Source organism: Drosophila melanogaster, chromosome 3R, assembly GCF_000001215.4.
Source record: "Drosophila melanogaster chromosome 3R".
NCBI classification, from domain to species: domain Eukaryota; kingdom Metazoa; phylum Arthropoda; class Insecta; order Diptera; family Drosophilidae; genus Drosophila; species Drosophila melanogaster.
In genome coordinates this window covers 18,135,584-18,154,435 of record NT_033777.3, presented here as the reverse complement: position 1 = coordinate 18,154,435, position 18,852 = coordinate 18,135,584, and the positions used below count along the sequence as shown (strand labels likewise).

The window sequence follows — 18,852 nt, the reverse complement described above, 5'->3', positions numbered from 1 at the left end:
TCCCAATTCGCATTTTCAGAACTTATGGCTGCTCTTCGGTCACAACTCCTGTTTAATTATGGCCAAAAAAAACAGCTGTCCTCGCAGGACTTTCAACACATGTCGCTCGTTTAACTGTTTGCTCCACAAATGCCTAACTTTGGCTAACCAAAAAGTCAGGCCAAATTGTCACTGGCAAACGGGCGCCCAATAATTATAACAATGGGTGGCCCCAGCGACAGTCGTCGAGTTTTGGAGCTGGAGGTGGTGGAGTTTGAACTGTGTTAACCGCGTCATGTTCACAAATTTGTTTGCATTCCGCAACGGTGGTCGCCGCCACCACTGACAAAATGCTCAAAGCCCAAAGCACCAAAACGCACAAAATGCGGCAAAAAAAAAAAAGAGAAAAAATCGAGAAGCAAATAAACCCCAGCCATCGTCACATATGACAAATTTTGTTGTTGAAAATCGTGTAGCTGTTGCGTGTGGCTTTTACGCCCCACCGCATCGTGTGGAAAGAGGGGGGGGGGGCGAGAGGCGTGGCGGCACCAAAGGGGCGTCCGGGTGCCACATGCGTGGCGCATGCGTGGTGGAGTCGGTGACTATGACAAATCGCCACATGGCAGGCGGCCAATTAGCAAGCGGAGAAGTCCATACAGACTGGTTTGATGCCACCTGATAGACTCAAGATTAATTATAGCTAATGGCCAGACTAAGCTACCATATGTGCAGAATATATATATGTAAGCATGGATGAGCTTAGCGATCGATCCTATCCTTATGATCTCATATATCAATACCAAGAAGACTGAAGTTACTAAATACAATAGAAGCGTTTATTAGACTTTGTAAAAGGGTTCTAAGAAAGCCATTTAAAAGCACACTTTAAAAGCAGGTTATAAATTTTCATTTTCAAAGTGCATCACAATGTCCTCCGAGGCAGAACTCTCCAAACTTTCCAATTTAAGAATAGATTCCTTTCGTTTCCAATACTTTAACTGAAAGTTAAAAACTTTCATAAGTGATACAAGTGAAACTAATAGATACTTACGTTCTGTTGATATGTATCCCAAAGATTCGGACTTTTCGCAATTCTGAGCAACAAGTGCACTTGTTTATTACCACTACTGCGCACTTTAAGAACACCATGAAGTAGATCTTCCGTCAGTTCTGGGCACTGATCCAGTAGAAGCTCTTCCATTTCGGCATTAGCCTTGATGAAGTCCAAGAGCTGTTCATCAGTGAGATCTGGACAGTTGGTGAATCGAGCAAAGGTTATGCCAACGGGCAGACACAACTTGACTATATCCTGATAGGCAAATATGCAATTGGATAACTGCAGTTCCGTCAGATTTATACAGCAATTTAAAGTCAAATCACTTAGGCACTTGATATGATCCTCAAAGATGCAATTAATTTGAATGCCCACAAGTTCATTGCCTTTTGTCTGCACTACATTGGCTAGGGCTTTCGTTGTGTCCTTGTTTTCTCGAATCTCAGTGATTTTCAGTTCAGTAAGACTGGGCAGCTTGAGAATCTCATTTTGACCGGCCAAAAAAGTGTCCAGATTTACGAATAAGTTGCTCAGATATTTGCAGTGTGAGATGCAACTTGTGGGATATGTATGAGAACCCGATAGATTCAAACACTTTAATGGTGCGCCACTTAAGTAAATGGCGTCCATGGCTGGTTTAGAAATCTCTTCAGCGATCTTCAGGGCTTCCAATTTGGCAAACTGATCGATAAAGCAATCCTGCACTGGGCAGTATATATCGAGATCGGTCAGATTGCTCATCAATTTGGGCAGTGCGAGAAATGGCCAATGAGGGAATTTGGTATTCTTCTGGCTCGTCGAATTTTTCCACGTAATCGTACAACATTTCACGTGCAGCAGACGTTTAATATTGGCCCGTTCCAGGATGTTCAATTCGTCCTGCAAGCTCTCACTGCGAAATTTAATGCTGGGAATATCCGTAATCATTTCCTGTAGAAACAATTCCAAATCGGATCCATGCAGCTTCCGTTGCATTAACTCAAAGTTCAGACGTGGATGTTGCAATCTCCAGAGCATATGAAGGGCATCCGGTATATGGCCAACATGGCGATGGAGCAGCGTCTGATCGTTGACATTTAGCTTCCTTAGAACAATTTTCAGCATAGCCAGATCATCATTTTCCCGCTCGGAATCACTGCTACAAACCAACTCGTTCGAATTCTTATCTTTCTTTTTGGGCGAAGTCATTTTCCACGCTTAAAGTTTATACATTTGTGTGGGAGTTGCTAAATTTGCTGTTTTTGTTTTCAAATTGGGGATCGTTTTTGTCTAAATTGTTGAAGTAGAACAAAGCACTTAGGGTTACGTTGTTTTTTTTTTCCTAAAATATGTATGGCTCCTGGTCACAAAGTGCAAATGTTTTTCAAGTTTGTCCCAACTGCAATGAGAAATTCAAATGAAAATTTCCCCCACTTTCCAGCCAAAGACTGGTGTCATTGCTACCACCCTGCTGAGATCGGATGCTAACGAGCCACGGATATGTTTTCATTTCAAACTGATTTTGTTTTATGGTCCCAGGCATGGGGTCCCCGACCTAATCGACGGGGACACTTGCAACGCTCCAGTTGGACACCACTTTTTCACTTTTCCACTTTTCCACCTTTCCATTTTTCCATTTTTTCCAATGCCATCTCATCTCGGTCGGCACTTCTTGATGCTTCTCTGGGCCAGACGGTGTTCCAAACTCTTTGCTAATGAGCCGACGAGTTGTTTGGAAACTTATTTATGACACTTGACTGCTCATATCTTGGCTTTTGTTTCCCAAAACATTTTGCTGTGGCATCAATTAGACGATTGGCTGGCTGGACTTGATATTAAAACAAGTTTCACAATGGAAACGAACGAGAAAAATCACAAAACTAGTCGAAAGTGTGTGTGTGTGTGTGGCTGCTGGAAAATATGGAAAATTGAAATGTTTTATTAATACACTTCAACAACTCTCGATGCAAGTTAATTAAATAAATGTATCTCGGTTTCCTCTGCGCTTTATTGCTCTTGTCGACAACCGTTGCAATTCTCGCCACTTCTGACAGTTTGGACACATTCGAGGAGGCGAATAGAAATAGCTCGCCTTTGGGTGGCAATGCGAATCATAGCAAACCCCACCCCAGATGCTGATGTGATTGGATTTGCGAAAGGTGGAACCGTCCAGGCTACCAATTTGTCCGGAACAATGTGAACCATATTTTTAAGATAAAATCAAGACATTTTTAAAGTTATTCCTTAGATTTTACAAGCATATTTCATCTCTTAAACTGAGAAGAATCCTACTAAAACTATACAATTCATTATGCAATTAAAGTACAATATTAATAATACATTATTTAACTGCTTAGAGGACATTGCACTTGGATAAGTTAGCAATCATTTGATTGCACTTAGTTAAGTTTAAGTTTGCCTCTTACTTTTCCCATCAAACATTGATAACATTTTAATAAACTATAAAGTGTATGTTATATCAATTTGTTGCCAACAAATTTCTTGAGTCTATAAAGTTTTCATATAACTGCTAATTGCATTTGGCACATTTAATTCAAAACTTCTTTTTATTCCTTCATTAGGCTCTTTTTTTCTTTTAAATTATTAAATTGGTAATTTGGATATTTAAACGTGTTCATATTCCACATTTTTTCCATCATACCAAATCTGCTTAACCCAATCAACAAGTGCTTAACATTTTATTTTCTCGTTCGTTTACTGGCCTTTGGCTAGTGTGCTCGGTCTAGTGTGGCTGGAAAGAAATAGCGTTTATGGCCTTGTCGGGTGGGCCTTTAGAGCCAGATACAACTGTGCAGATACACATGAGATACACAGATACAGATACAAATTGCGCCTGCCCGCATTTGGGGCGTTTACATTTGGCTTTAACCACCGCAACCCGTTTAAATGTCTTGAAATTCGAAATAGTTTACATCTGGCATATTTGGTTAAATATTTTAATTATTTTTTTTTTTTAGTCTCAGCAACGCCCATTCGCAGTTGACTTTCGTCATATCCTTGATCGGCTGCTCAGCGATATATCTCCAATTGATCGTAGAGACCTGCAGCGATGCTTTCTCATTAGCGGCTCATTAGGCTGGTATATCGACGCCCTCAACGCCCCGCAACCAAATCGCTCAACACGAGAAGCTTGTTATTATGGCCCGGCCAACTGATTACAATACGCTACGTTATGCGCAGTCAATCCAAGTTGCAAACTAACCAGTGTTGGCCGTGCAATTATTTGCACGCGAATAAACAATTCAAAACATCTCTGGGCGTTTATCACTGCCCCTCGACTTGGCCAAGAAGTCGCCGCAACTTGCCACTTTCCTGCGCCTGTTGGCGTTTAATTTTACGGCTTTATTAGCAGGGCCATCGCCGGTAGATCGGCCAGTCAACGATGGTAATTTGACGGGCCCCCAGGGCTACTACCACCTGCATTCAGTTGCCACTGCTTTCAGTTCTCAGATTGAACCACTGGTGGCCAATATGAGATGGTTACTCCTGGCATCGGCAGACACCTCTGGGAGGTCTTTGATGTTCGGTGGACTTTAATTTGTTGCCTTGCCAGTACGCCGTTAAATAATGGAGAAGTAAGCAAAAAGTTGTCCATTGTTAGCCAAACAGATGCTTTTTAAGGGTGATTCCGGACTCTTATGCTTGTTACCTGCTCAACTCGGTTATCAACTATTTATACACCCAGAAAAATTGAGAATGAAAGAAACACTCAGTGGCATCAATCAATCGAGAAGAATCCTTCATAATTTCGAGATGAAAACGATCTAAATTTTAATATTTTGAGAGAGAGAGAGAGAGACATAATAAGAGCAAAGTCATTTGCAATTTGATCTTGGCTAGATTTTGCTTTTTTTTCAGTGCAGTCTTTAATATACGCAACTGAAATCTAACTTAAGCTATTTCTAAGAAAGTTTTATTTACATTCGTTTACTTTTTTAATATATTCATTGTCAGGTCTCTGCGGACTTTGAACCCGAATGTTTCCTTGCTCGCCATTCAATCTGCCCCTTTTTTTTGATTGTTCAAATGTATGTACTTACCACTAAACCAAATTGTCGGAATCCAACTGCTTTACAGCAAACAGTTTATCAATCACGTTGAATCTCCACTGCCATTTGGTTTGGAGTTCCTATGGAACTCCTTTGCAAATGTCTTTATACTCCCGCCACTTGTTGGTTTTGATTTATGCACACAATTTGCGTTATATAAAACACGTATTTATGCGGTTGGATCTTAAGAGAGGCTTACGGAATGTTATCCCCGATTATGAGCGGGAATTCAATTGGAAAATGCGAACGGACAAACATTTTGTTTGCAGCTTAATGACCAGTCGTTGACTTGGTTACTTTATGCCATGCGCCAGCACCGAACAGCATTCAATAATGGTAATAATAATAATAATAATGATAGCAACTGTAAGCGCATCTTTCAGTGATTTTATGTGCCAGCAAGTACGGCAGAGGACGGCATAGGATGGCATTGCATTCGAGTAGAAGGCCCAAACCGGACTTGTTATTACCAACATGTGGCAATTGGGATTGGCTGTGTGTGGCATGCGTGTGCCATTTTCATGTCGAACTGTCAGGCGCAGAAGGCAGACCTAAAAGTCTAGTGACAATGTTGCCCTAGACGACAGCCACTCTCCCGCGATCTTCCACTTTCATCCCACTAATTGCCACTTACACCTAAAAAAATGCCATTAAAGTGACATTAACTTCTATACTAATTTCGAAGATAAATGCGGGAGGAATGGAATGACATTTTTCGTTTGACAATAAGCCTAGAATGTTGTAACAAACTTGAATATATTTGATTTAAGATGCTCCTCTGGTACCTCAACTATAACTAATACAATTAAAAAAAGAAAGACATTTCGAAAACTTCATGGTTTAGCATTTAACATTTTGATGGTTTCAACATTTTATGGACCTTGTTCAAAGGTTTTCAATAGCTATAGATCGTTAATTTGTCTGGGTATCTTCTCGCATGAACAAAATACCAGAAAAACGTTTCTTACAACTATATGTAGATCTATAAAAATAAAAAATAACTTCGATTTTTTATATGCAAATTAAGAAATTAAGATAATTCGCATGGCCATTAAATAAGGCAGAAGACTTAGGGAAATTCTGGGCCAGATGCCACAATTAATAACTATTTGGCGATAATATCGATCTGAGATAGTAAACTTTATCGACGGATTGTAAAAAATCAACGGCACGCTGTGTTATTGGATCAATTATTCAGTCGAGAAAGATGAGAATCGCTATCGACTCTAATGAACACATTACATAAAATGTTAGTTTTTATGCCCCACTTCGAGAAGCGGGTATTCTTTTCTCCGCCCGTTTTTTCTTGTTTTTTTTTTTTTTGTTTGTTCCAGCTTTTTACTGGACGCGCCAATTAGAAGGGCTTGGACTCGGGGACTCGGTTTTAATGGCAATGGGCCAAGTCGAGTCGAGTCAAGTCTAGTCTGGGCTTTCGTTTTATTGTCTGGCTACTGATCTGTATCTGTTGTATTACTCATATTCTCATGTTACCAATGTCGAGGTATGGGCCAAAGAAATGTGGCCGCTCCTCATCAGTTCGGTCATTACTTGATTAAGTTCATTTTGCGGCCCAGTTTGGTACTGTTTTTGTTGTTGTGCTGGGAAAACCGATATAGGTAAGCGATACTAACCGCTTTTCCAAGCAACCAATAATGCAATGGGTGCGCGTGTGTGACAAGTTGCAGTTGAGCTACCAAAGCTACATAAATCGCCGGCTTATGGTGGCTAGCATTTCACCTGCTCGAAACGATTCATAACTCAGCACTTGATTGCATTCACAATATTATTTGACTGACTTATACAGAAGGAGTTATGACCGGTAACGAATCGAATTTCAAACAAATATCGATGCGGTTCAACGGGAAAAATCTTCGATCTCGTCATGTTCAATCATCTCGGCTCATCAATCAATGCTGGTAGGCCGAAATCGAAAATCTATTTTTTGCTAATATCGCATAATCTTGATTACTCATTTCCGTCGCACAAACACAATTGTCAAAGGCAATTGCAAAGGGGACAAAGATCGAAAGGCAAACCGGTGGATACCCTACATTAACTCTTGCTACTCTAGGTGATTTCTAAGACAAAAGAATGTCAAGTAATGCGTTAAGTATTGCAAATAAATAGAAAAGTTAAGAAAATGCGCTGTCATCGAGCTGAGCTTGAATCAGAACCCCCAGACAAACGGAGACCCACAGACCAAGTCAAGTACTCAATAATTCAGAGAGAAAAAAGCAATATATATATATATATATATAAGAAATAAAACCCAACAACGTTGAAAATAAAATGATCAATACGAGCGACGTTTCTGAAGCAGGGAGGAGGGATTACCAGAGGCCAAGAGGAATCGACAAGTAAAAGAGCAAAACGCAACAACGAGAAATTGAAAAGCCACAAGTCATCTCAGCTGGTGGCTTAAAAGGCGCGTGCTAAGCCATTCATATTCATAAAAAGAGCCACAGCCAGAGACCCCAGTGCCAAGTGAAGCTGAGCTGGGCGAAGAAAAAAAAATGGGAAAAAGAGTAAAATATATACATATACACAAAAAAAAAAAAAGGATTGGCCAGACCTGGACTTTGCGGGTGAGGCAGCCAGTCAGCCAGCCGGCAGCAGCATCACCAGAAGCAGCCACAGATCTGGCAAAAACTGGACTGAAGAACCAAACGAAAGCCAGCGGACCTCAGGAGACAGACAGTCACTGGAAGACAGGCGGCGGAGAGACCCACGACCGAAGACCCAAAGACTGAATGTCGGCTACAGTTCCGCAATGTCGCCGGGCGACAGCATCAACATCAACTCAACATGCCTTCTCCATACCGTAGAAAGCAGCTCATGGCGCAGGAGAAAACAGAAAGGGAAGAACGAGGGTATATATTGTAGCAAAAGGTCTACTCTTCTCATAATAATATTATGATGTGATATAAACCCAGAGGGAAGTACAATGCTATTAGTTTTGTAATATTTTTTCAAGGAATTAGGATCTACATCATTTCATAGAATTGAGCAAATCTTCAAATCGGAAATAGGAAATATTCTAAAAAATACTGAAATACTTTATATATTCATGGGTATTCGAAGAAACTGCTCATTTATTCAGGAAATGTATTCATTTTTTGATTTCTATAATTTCCAGCTTCAAACTATTTAGTTCCTATCTAAATACTAATCTTTGAATAGTTCTTGTCCTACAAATCCTTAATGATTAGGATTACTTATAAGCAATGTGACTTGATATTCACTTTTATTGATATTTAAAGTAAATATACAACTTTCTTATATCTTGCTGTTAGTTTATTACTTCATTTATCACTTTTAGTTCCTCTAACCGAATGTTTTAGGCTTTATTTGTAGGCCTATTTAAGCTCTTAGTTCGCTGTCCTCATTTAGGGTATTCAAGAGCCTGACAAATGTGGCTTTACCCTTTCATATTTGTATCTGCTGCCTTTTTAGGGATGGGCATATCCGATTTTTTTTTTTTTTTTTTGTTACAGCTACAATTTTACGGACAGACTGCGTCTGCTTGGTTGTTGTGATTGTTGTGATTGTTGTGGCTGTTGCCGTTGATGTTTTTATCTTGTAGTCAGTCAGTCACAGTTGTTGTTGTCATGGTTGTTGTGTTGCCCCGATGTTTTTTTTTGAGCTTTTGGCGTTTGGTTTCCATAGGCTGGCTGTGTGATTTACCAGTTTGATTGATTGGATTAGGTACTTATGTTATTAATTTACTTCTATTTATAAACAAGCCGGTCGGACAAAGGTCTTTCCTCGAGGGTCCGTCCTGTTCACCACTCCCACAACTCAACGAAAATTTTGAAAATTTTCATTCACAATTCAAACAGAGAGACAATCGATGGGCATCCATGAATCCATGAATGGTGAATAGATGCTCTTGGCCTGACAAATTGTTAACCGAGTACAGTTGACTTGAGCCCGTCGATTAATGCCTCATTTCCGGCCAACAAGCCGCACTGTTGATGATCAGATCGGTCGCAGCTAATTTATTCTCAGTTTTTCATGTCAAGTGTAAAGAAATTAATATTTCAGCCGGTTTCGCTCGGCTTATCAGACCAAAGCAGTGGTGTTGTCGTTGTGGCATCTCTAGCCAACAATCGTAGAGCAATCAAATAATCAAATCGTTTTCAACACTTTAGTATAATTGTAAGTTATTTTGCCGCATTTGCATAAATCGATTTTTCGGCTTATATTTTTTTTTTTTTGCGATAAGCATCAGTTTGCGAGCTGAGACGAGATGAGTCCCAGATTTGTATATTCATTAATTGAGGCACACAGAAACGGTACAGCCAACTGATCAGATCAACGATGCTGCTGCTGCCGCACCAACAAAATCGCTGATAAGCATCGCTTGGAACGAGGAAAAAACGTCGAGAAATGAATTCAACGGATGATGATCGCACTCGGCTGGTGGTCCCTTACTGCTGCTTTTTTTTTTTTTTTTTTTCGGTGTTGGCCTGGTCAAAATGTCAAACTTCTTGGGGCCGGAGTGGCCACCTCATTAGCGTGGCAAGTGTGGAGCAGTCCGAGCCTTCGATATCGACGCCTGGCCAGGTGTAAATGTAAATGGTCTTGGCCACGTTGACACTGCACTAGACTGATCCCCACATGAGTGGAAAGTCTGCCCGGCGGCCATAAAATGTTGGATATTTAATTAATTATCATTTTGGTTTTTTTTTTTTTTCGACTATTTATTTCTTAACGATATTATCTCCGGCCATCGATCTGCAGACTGAAATTGATTTTTGTCTGCGGAGATTGCTGCAGAAATCGATGTTTTGTCTGTGTATTTAAATTAAAAAGATTTAATTGTTGCACTATCATAAATCTATAATGTGTTTTTATGATCGAAAGTTAATATAATTTTCAATAAAAACTATTTTCCATAACTGAGAAATTTCCCTAAAATGAACATTATGACATTTTTTAGTTAGTTACTGAATCTTAAAAACTTTAAACTTAGCTTTATGACTTTTTTGGAAGAAATAAACGAATTGCTATCGTAATACAAATGAAAAGGGAGTAAACTCAAAACATTTAATGCGTGTCAAGTCTTGGCCATTAACTTGGCACCATGTCTCCCCCACAAGTTACTTACTTTCGATGCGCCAGTAATGAACTTAGCCTGGCTAAAATGGCTAGAAAAAAAAGGGTAGACTGTGGCAGAATGGCAAGAAGACAGCACAGCACAAGCAGACGCATTGGAGCGTTGCAAATGCATTTTAGCCATTTTGTTACCCGCTTTGGTAACGAGTCGGGATGTCCGCCACGCTGTTACCAGTTCTCAGTTGCCAGTTATTGCCTTTGGGCGTCACTCCTTTGGGGATCAGCGGAAGGAACGACATCAGCATCAGCATCAACATCAGCATCAGTTGCAGCAAGAGCAGCAGCAGCAGCAGCACCCATCTCAACATGACTGGATCTCTGGGTTTTGGGCCAAACCCTTTTTCTATTTCCGCTCGGCTCTTTGGGAGATCCAGAAAGATGGCAGTAAGCTGCTCTTATCTGGCTGTTGTAATCGAAAACACAAGACTTTTGGTCAGAACGTGATTGGAGCAGTGTTAAAGGAAGTAGAATGGAGTAGAATGGATCATGTGAGATTTCACTGCTAAAGAAAAGTACAAAAAATAACACATTGCTAACTCATTTTGTGTTTGTATCTTAAATGAATTAGCCATCAAATTGTAATCAGTTAAGATGCTTAAATAGTTATAGTTAGAGTTTATGCTCTTTTTTTGCAGAAATACTAATCAATGTAATAAGCATGCTTACAAAAGATAGTTGATGTGTTTTGTTAAACCGAGCTGAATTGTTATAATAAAATGTCAAATATACTAGTTCTTAAATCTCTGAAAAATTCCAATCTAGTTTCTTCATAAATGATTGTTGAAGAATGCGATAAATTAGTTAATCCCTTCAGCTTTTTCTATACCCTTTGTTGTTTCGTGCTCGTGCCAAACCAAAAATTTGTAAATGAGGGCCTAAAACGGGCATAAAATTAAAGGAACAAGGCGGCGCGAAATAAAAATCGGCACACGGCAGTCGTAAAGTAAATGATCAGTTCTCGAACGAACTGAGGGACCTGGCGAACCATCCTCCGGCTATGGTATATCTTTGTCTTTTGGGCGGCCCCTTCACCTATAAGGAGGCCCAAATACGTGGACCCTTTTGCGTGTCTCGCTTTGGTGACATTCTCGTTGTTGAATTGTTGTTATGGCTTTTCGCTGTTCGGCTTGCTGTTGTTGCCGCGTGTCATTTTCGAAATTATATGTCACACTTTTGGCGTTAAAACAGGCACACGACCGACCAACCGACCAACCAACCAACCAACCAACCAACCGACCGACCAGAAAATCCGACCCGTTTCAGAGTCCTGATTTTTATTGTCATGTTTTGATCTTTCTTATTTTTTCCCTCACTTTTTTTCTTTTGCCTTTATATTGTTGTTTTCCGATTTAACTTTTTGTTTTTAGCCATCGTTGTTGGGGAGTTGAAATCGGAGTTGAAGCTGAACTTGAAGTCGAGGAATGCGCATAAAAGTTTTTATGTTGTCAGCCAAGTTAAGACGACGGCTGTTGTTCGGCTTAAAGATGGTACTTACCCGTGGCACAACTCAATTGAACCGTTAAATATGTGTATTCAACGAAATCATTCTGAATGAAGACAATGGAATCATAAATTCTTGCTTCCACTTGTTGCATTTCGTTTCGTTGTATTATTATTGGCCCCTTTTTCTTACGTTTCCCAGTGGCCAGTGAAGCGTTTAATTTGAAATTTGTCGCAAACGCTGGGCAGTTAATCAAAGTCCGTAAATTGAGTTTTGGTGAGTAGGTGGTCCAGGTTGCCTTTGTTTTGTCAAGCTTCAAGTTGTCCATCAATTTGCATCATTTATATGAAGATCGCCCCCATGTTTGAGCCATGAAATGGGGCTATACTATATAGCTGGCCTATGCTGGTAGCTTTTGTCTTTTGGGCCCTAAAAGAAATCTGAAATTTGATTTCATTTCGTTGCTGTTGCTGTGGTTTTGTCGACAACTCGTTAAAGTTGTCAATAAGTGCACCATTTTCGGCTTCTTATCAGCAAACTCAGAAGATATGCATTGAAAACCCTGGGGAATTTGAAACTCAGCCAAAGAAAACTTAAACTCAACTCGCAGCTTTGAACAATTTAAATGCTAATTTGCCGATGCGGGAACTTCGTTTTGTTTTGGGTATGTTGTGATAATTACCTCAAGTTATTTTTATTTATATTTCTTAAGATAGTGCTCTTTATTTTCGACGTTTCAGGAGATCGAGTTTTGTTATCTATGAGCTTTTACATTAAATACCGTTGGGGGGAATTTGTAAAGAAATGCTAATTTCCCGTCGCGTGTTGTGTGGTCGCCAGCCAAACTAATTGGTTTCAAAGAATCAAAGAAAAAAGAAAGAAGTCCAAGACTTGGACCCAAAATAAATTTCCTCCTAAATGGCCAGCTGATAAGTGTAAGTAGCCCTTCGAAGCGACCAAACGAGCAGGTGAAGAAATTGGGTGGCCGGTGGAGGAGCGCGGCGATCATCTGGCCACGAGGCCAGCTCCTAAGCAAGTTATTAGGATTCTTGTCACCTGGGCCGAGAACAAATTTACATGGCAACCAATAATTGAACAGCAATTTTCCATTTTCGCCACTAATTGCCAAGGACGTGAGCCGAAGTTGCAGGAGCGCTGGAGTGCTGAAGAGTGGGGCTGGTGGGAAAACTAAATTGATTTTTACACCTGAGGACAGTCGGAGTGTGTGTGCACTGGGAAAAATGTGCGATCTTTTACATTACAAAACTTACTTAAAATAAATAATGTTGAACAAGGTTTTTAGCCTGTCCGTTCGTCTGTTCGTATGTCCGTATGTCCGTATGTCCGTATGTCCGTATGTCCGTATGTCCGTATGTCCGTATGTCCGTATGTCCGTATGTCCGTATGTCCGTATGTCCGTATGTCCGTATGTCCGTATGTCCGTATGTCCGTATGTCCGTATGTCCGTATGTCCGTATGTCCGTATGTCCGTATGTCCGTATGTCCGTATGTCCGTATGTCAGTATGTCCGTATGTCTGTATGTCCGTATGTCCGTATGTCTGTATGTCCGTATGTCCGTATGAACCCCTCAAGCTCACCAACTATAAAAGCTAGAATATTGATATTAAGTATTTGTAATTATTCCATTTAATTGGTATATATTTAACAAGGATGTTTAAGCTTACCTTTTTGATTTCAGTAAAATATCGTCTTTTTTTTTTGAGTGCATGGGTATGCAGAAACCACGTTTGCCTAAGGACACACAGAGAGTGGCTCGAGTTAAAGTCAAGCCAGATTAGCAGCGACCAACACATGTTGCTGCTGCCGCTTTTGTTGCTGCAGCATTTGTATTTGCTGCTGCTGCTGCTGCTGCTCATCAACGAACGTCGCACGCAAGTTGTAGCTACAAGTTGAACATGGGAGTCGCCCAGCCGAAAGGGACAGCAGTTTGGGAGGGGCAGGAAGGATTCAGCCACCAACCCAGTTCCATTCCCAATTCCAATCCCATGCGCAGTCTCCGGTTCAACGGCATGTTGCAATTTTAATTGAACCAGCCATTAATTAATTTTAACACAAAGGGTTCGCCAGTAGAAAGTGGAGTTTCAAGGCTGAAAGATGATTGGCGAAAAGTTAGTGCAAAACAGTAACGCAGTGTAACCAGTATTTACTACCATACTTAATGTTCAATTTCCTACCTAATTAATATGTTTACTTACTAGTTTATTCGATTTTTCTGACTACTTTTGAAGTGTTCAATAACTGAGTTATTATATCTGCTTGCGTATCTGAGGTATTCCTTTTCTTTACTCGAATGCAAATCCAAATCGAGCGGCAATAATTTCATGATTGATGGCCGCGTAGTTCGGTTAACGGCTGCTGTTGATCGTCGATCGAAAATAGAGGATTGAGTGCAGATCGCGGATCGCAGAAGATCGAAGATCGAGAAGCTTTGCGTTCCAGGCGATCCAGGCGATCAACCGTTGGCAGGCTTTCGCATAAATAATAATGGACTTCTGGACCAGTTGTGCTAACATGGCTTGTGGTTAGCGTAATAATTCATTGGCTCCAGCAATGGGGTCCATCATTAGGCAGTCGAAACGGCTACTGGATTCGCGATCATCGGCCGGGCCGAAAAATATAAATCGCCACATAAATGCTCATCATTGGTATTTTGGAGAGATTGAGGAAGCACCTGAAGATATGATGAGCCTAAATCGCCTAGATCTTCGTTTTGGATCTGTGAAAATTCGGGGCGTGCTATTGGATCTATGCTATGGGATGGTCTATGGTCGGTCTATGCAATCATGATAATCAACATTAATTGTGAATCAATAAGTGCACGCCTGCCTTGCCTTCATTCATTCCGTGGGGCGGTGGGGGGGCGTGGTCCGGGCTTGGGTAATTGGCGCAAACGTGAGCAGAACGCGTTGCCAAGTTTGTTTAAAAACCCATTAATTAGTGAGCATAATTGCCGTAGCCGGATTTAAGATTAATTGGAATATGAAGATATGACCAAACGATTTCCATGTGACAAATTAAAAGAACATGTTTATACTTACTTTAATACTTTAAAAATTTTTAGTATAAACTACATTTTTTACATTATTTTAAAAGGGTGTAATATTTTTAAGTTTAGTTTAGTCTACTATTGCTATATCTTTAAAGCCATCTTTATTGTACCAAAACTCAGTATACAAGCATCGACACTTAGTTTCCAATGGCAGGACTTGCGATTTAAGAGGCCTGTTTTAGCCGTGTCGTTCGTAAAAGCCACTAGTTCATCTCTGGCTGGTCGGAAAATCACCGGGCAGGTATGGTTAATTACCGGGGAGCGAGTGAAAAGTCGTGGGGCGGCAGTTAGCAGGAGGCAGAAACGATAGACGAATTTAATTGATGTCTGCAAGGCGACTGGCGATATGTGAGCTATCTATTTAATGCTTCGATTTTAATTCTGTGCCACTTCCTGTCACTTCGCAATAATTACCCAAAGGAGCAGCACCAACTGCGTAGCTCCGCAGCGAAGGAAGGAGGCAAAAGGCCTTAATATATATGTATATATACGTATGTATGTATGGCTCGGCTGGGCATTTCTTTTATGGGAAATTATTGCTATTTTTAATGCAAATGCGCTAATTACAAACACTGATAAGGCAGGCGGGACCCGAAGGCCCGAGCAATGCATTAATTAGGAATTCCAACGATCGCTGGCCAGGAGTACGGTGATGGCATTCTAGCCTTTTTCGAGCCAATATCAATATATTTAAAATTTTTTAATATTAATATATGAAAGTAAAAATTTAATGGTAATGCTTACTTATATCTGCTGATCAAAATATTTTAAATGTACATGCCTCGACTATCAGATACCCATTATTCAGCTTCTAGTGATCATAACCTGCTAACGAATAGTGGGATCTCAACAATATTTGGCATGCAAAATTCCATCTGGGCTTTGAGCTTTCAACTTCATCTTAAAACGTGTGACAAAATGCAGTTTTGTAGTTCTTTCTCCGTTCAAATTGGCTACATTTTTGTCTGGCTGCCAGACATCTCTGCAGGAGTATTAAGTTCAAGTCCACCGTCCATTGATTCACCAAGTCCAGCAGTATCGAGTGTCCAGCGGCGCCTTTGGCCAAATGCAAAACGCCCGCGGCACAATGCTCTGTGACAAAGTGGCACGCTTCCGCAAAGTGTCTCCAAAGTGGTTCGGGCCCAGTTTGCTACGAAAATGTGTGTAGCGAAGCAAAGGAAAAAACCGAAAACAAATTAAATTGATCTAGTTTCTTTATGGCCAGCAAAGCTTCTGTGCATCGTCGAGCTCTGCCGGCTCCTCCCTGGAGTTGCGGAAGAGACAACGACCGATGACAACGACGACGATGAAATATGTGGCCATAGATACGCGCTACTTGGGGAATACTTTTGGGGCAAGGTAGCCAGCCATACGGCCAAACGGCGCTACCTGGCCACTCGATGGCTTCCAGTGCCCGGATCCCGGTGCCCTTAGCGCTGAGTTGCTACTAATGCATCGGCAGCACCCATGATGAATTAGTTTTGATTAGGCCAGACGCAGATGCAGATGCAGTGCGTGCGTGTGCGCGTGTGTGTGGCTATTCTAGTGGCTATGCCAACTTTCGCTGATCTGGCCATAATATATCAGGGCTGTTCAATTAGTCAAATGTCGCAGACAGTGCGATATGGCTGGGCTTATTAATAGCACTACGCTACCGACCACCGAGGGGTCTGGGGTCTCTAACCCCAACTTGACATTTCCTTAACGGGCGCGCCTAGAGATCCAGAGTCTGGGAATGCGGGTTCTCACCAGGTTATAGAAGTGTTCCAGACTTTACTTAAAAGCAGCTGAATCAATTTAGAATACATAACAGTATTTTATCATAGCTTAATAAACTTTAAGTTTAACTCATAGGTCGGCTAAATCAAGAAGTAATCCAATATAGGTAACAATAGTTTTTTCTAATATATGAAAAAAAAATGAAGAACTTCCCAGCTGCGAATTACCATCTGCAATTGCCATTCAACTTTTGTTTCGAACCGATCAGTGTGTCAAGTAGAGCTCGTGTCGATGTCGTGTGTTGCATGTGGCATGCAAAGTTGAACTTGGCTTAACTGCTGGCAATTCTATTTATTTACGAAATAAATCACTAACGGCAACTCATTAGCAGTTAAGCAAAGATATTAAGCCGAGGCAGCATGGAGATTGCCTGCATGACATTCCTCCAATCCCGGTCCTTTTTTTTTATTTTTTTTTGTGATTTTTAAGAGCTGAAAAGAGGCAGTCCGGTTTGCGATAGTTTGCGCCCGGTTGTTGAGTGACTGTTCAGCGACACCTCGCTGGCAGATAGTTGGTCCACTTCCCAATCCACATCCACCTTTTGAATCGCTGGACTCTCTCAGCCAGGTAACTTCTTCTCGATACCGAGCGAAGCGATAAGCCATATTGGTGTCCATATATTGAAGCTACCGAATGGCTAAGATGAAATGTGGCAGCTTATCAAATCGAAATCAATTTGATGCATATCGGGCATGCCATCTAAACACCTAAACATGTCAAATAGGCGCACTTAAGACGACAACTATACATGTGTGTTATCCTAGCCGAGACTGCCGACAGTTCATCACCTTGGCTGCTCGGCTAGCTGGCTGAATGGCCAGGGATTCACCCAAGAACTGGAACCAAGAATGGGGATTACCGCCGACTGTTCGCCAGCTCTATATTCCGAATAATTTTGTTTGCGCCTGTCATAAGCCAAGACTGGCGACCGGGTAACAACTGGCCATTGGTAGCCACAGCTCGCGGCTCAAATTGTACCGCAAGCCCACAAATCACAAGGTGAACCTCCAGCTCCTCGAGCTCCTACAGTCTGATCTCCTCGAGCTCCACCTCCCTCCTCGGCTGCTGTTGCTGCTGCTGTTGCTCCTGCTCTCGTTCGATGATGATTGCTGCGCAGACAAGAATTTCTAGTTTCGGCCAAGGCGAAGAACCTTAACTGTGGCAATCGAGAGGCCGAAGACGTGGAAGCCGCAGCCGTGAAAGCATTTTGCATTTTCATGCCCTATTCGAAGAGGAATTCCTAATATACTGATTCGTTTGTACGCCTTAAATTGCTTAGATTTCTATTTCTATAAGAAACTGCATTTTCATAGAAGCGAATATTTCCCAAAATAAGTTGATTTAGTTTTGTATTATCAGTGCCCTTTTAAATATTCATGCGAACGAAAAGAGAGGGCGCCAATTTTTTTTTTTATTTCATCACGAATCTATAATATTGTTCAGAAGCCAATATTCTGTGAATAAATGAGCAAACTTGTTGTAATTTGATACACTTGTTAGGGGCACAAAACTAAAATCAAAATAAATATAAAACAAATTTGAAAAGTTGAATAACGACTTGTTTAAATAGAACCCATGTTTATTTTACATTTCATTTTAAATGTATAAGTAGTCGGATAGTTGGATAGCTTAGAAACTACAAAAATTAAAAGCTCTTTATATATGATATCTGCATTATAAAACGCCATATTAGCTCCATAAAATAACAATGCAGTGTAATTTGTTTTCATATTTTCAATGGATCTGTTAGAGCATCTGTCATTCTTCGCTGGCTAACCACTTTTGGTGGCCTTTTTGCATTTTTACGATAGAATTGCGCTCATAACTTTGGCCGCATCCCCGAGACATTGGCTGCTCGTCTTTGGCAGCCGGGAAAACTGAAGAATTTCATACCCGACATGCGCCTGTCGCTGCTGGCAGCCCAGCCGGCCTGCTTCTTTCCTCGAGGATCGGGATCGGGATCGGAATCGGAATCGGGATCGGTGGCAACAGGTGAGCGGCGGTGGTCAGGAGAAGAATCACCAGTGCAATCGACTGGCGCGTTTCGTTTCGTTTCGTTTCTTTCTGGTCAGTCTACTTTCCTGCTGGTGGCTGCAATCGCTTTGGAGTTTGGAACATTTCATTAGTTTTGAGTGCTGGCATATATCGTTCGTGTCGTCGTCTTGTGGCCAGCTTTGGCTATTATTTTCAATTTTATTGCGCTTTTTATTGGGGCTGCATTTCGCAGCTATATATGGCCACGATATGGCTTATTGAAACGAATGCCTAACTAATTTATATGACCACAGCGAAATCCATTCGACGAAACGTGCGAGATGTACATATGTACATCATCCAGAAATAAAAAATGAAAAGACGGTT

The 18,852-nt window shown here is 41.1% G+C and overlaps 1 protein-coding gene across 1 annotated transcript, besides 1 other annotated feature; it reads right to left on the bottom strand.

Annotated features, from left to right (window-relative positions):
- Nucleotides 1–795: 795 nt before the first annotated feature.
- CG14316 (uncharacterized protein) lies at nucleotides 796–2,316 on the bottom strand. The gene is made up of 2 exons (NM_142419.2): nucleotides 1,031–2,316; nucleotides 796–977 (listed from the first exon to the last, which is right to left on the bottom strand). Exons 1-2 carry the CDS (start codon nucleotides 2,219–2,221, stop codon nucleotides 876–878), a joined length of 1,293 nt encoding a protein of 430 aa, NP_650676.2. The 5' UTR covers nucleotides 2,222–2,316; the 3' UTR covers nucleotides 796–875.
- Nucleotides 2,317–15,493: 13,177 nt separating this feature from the next.
- Nucleotides 15,494–15,522: a mobile genetic element.
- Nucleotides 15,523–18,852: the final 3,330 nt, after the last annotated feature.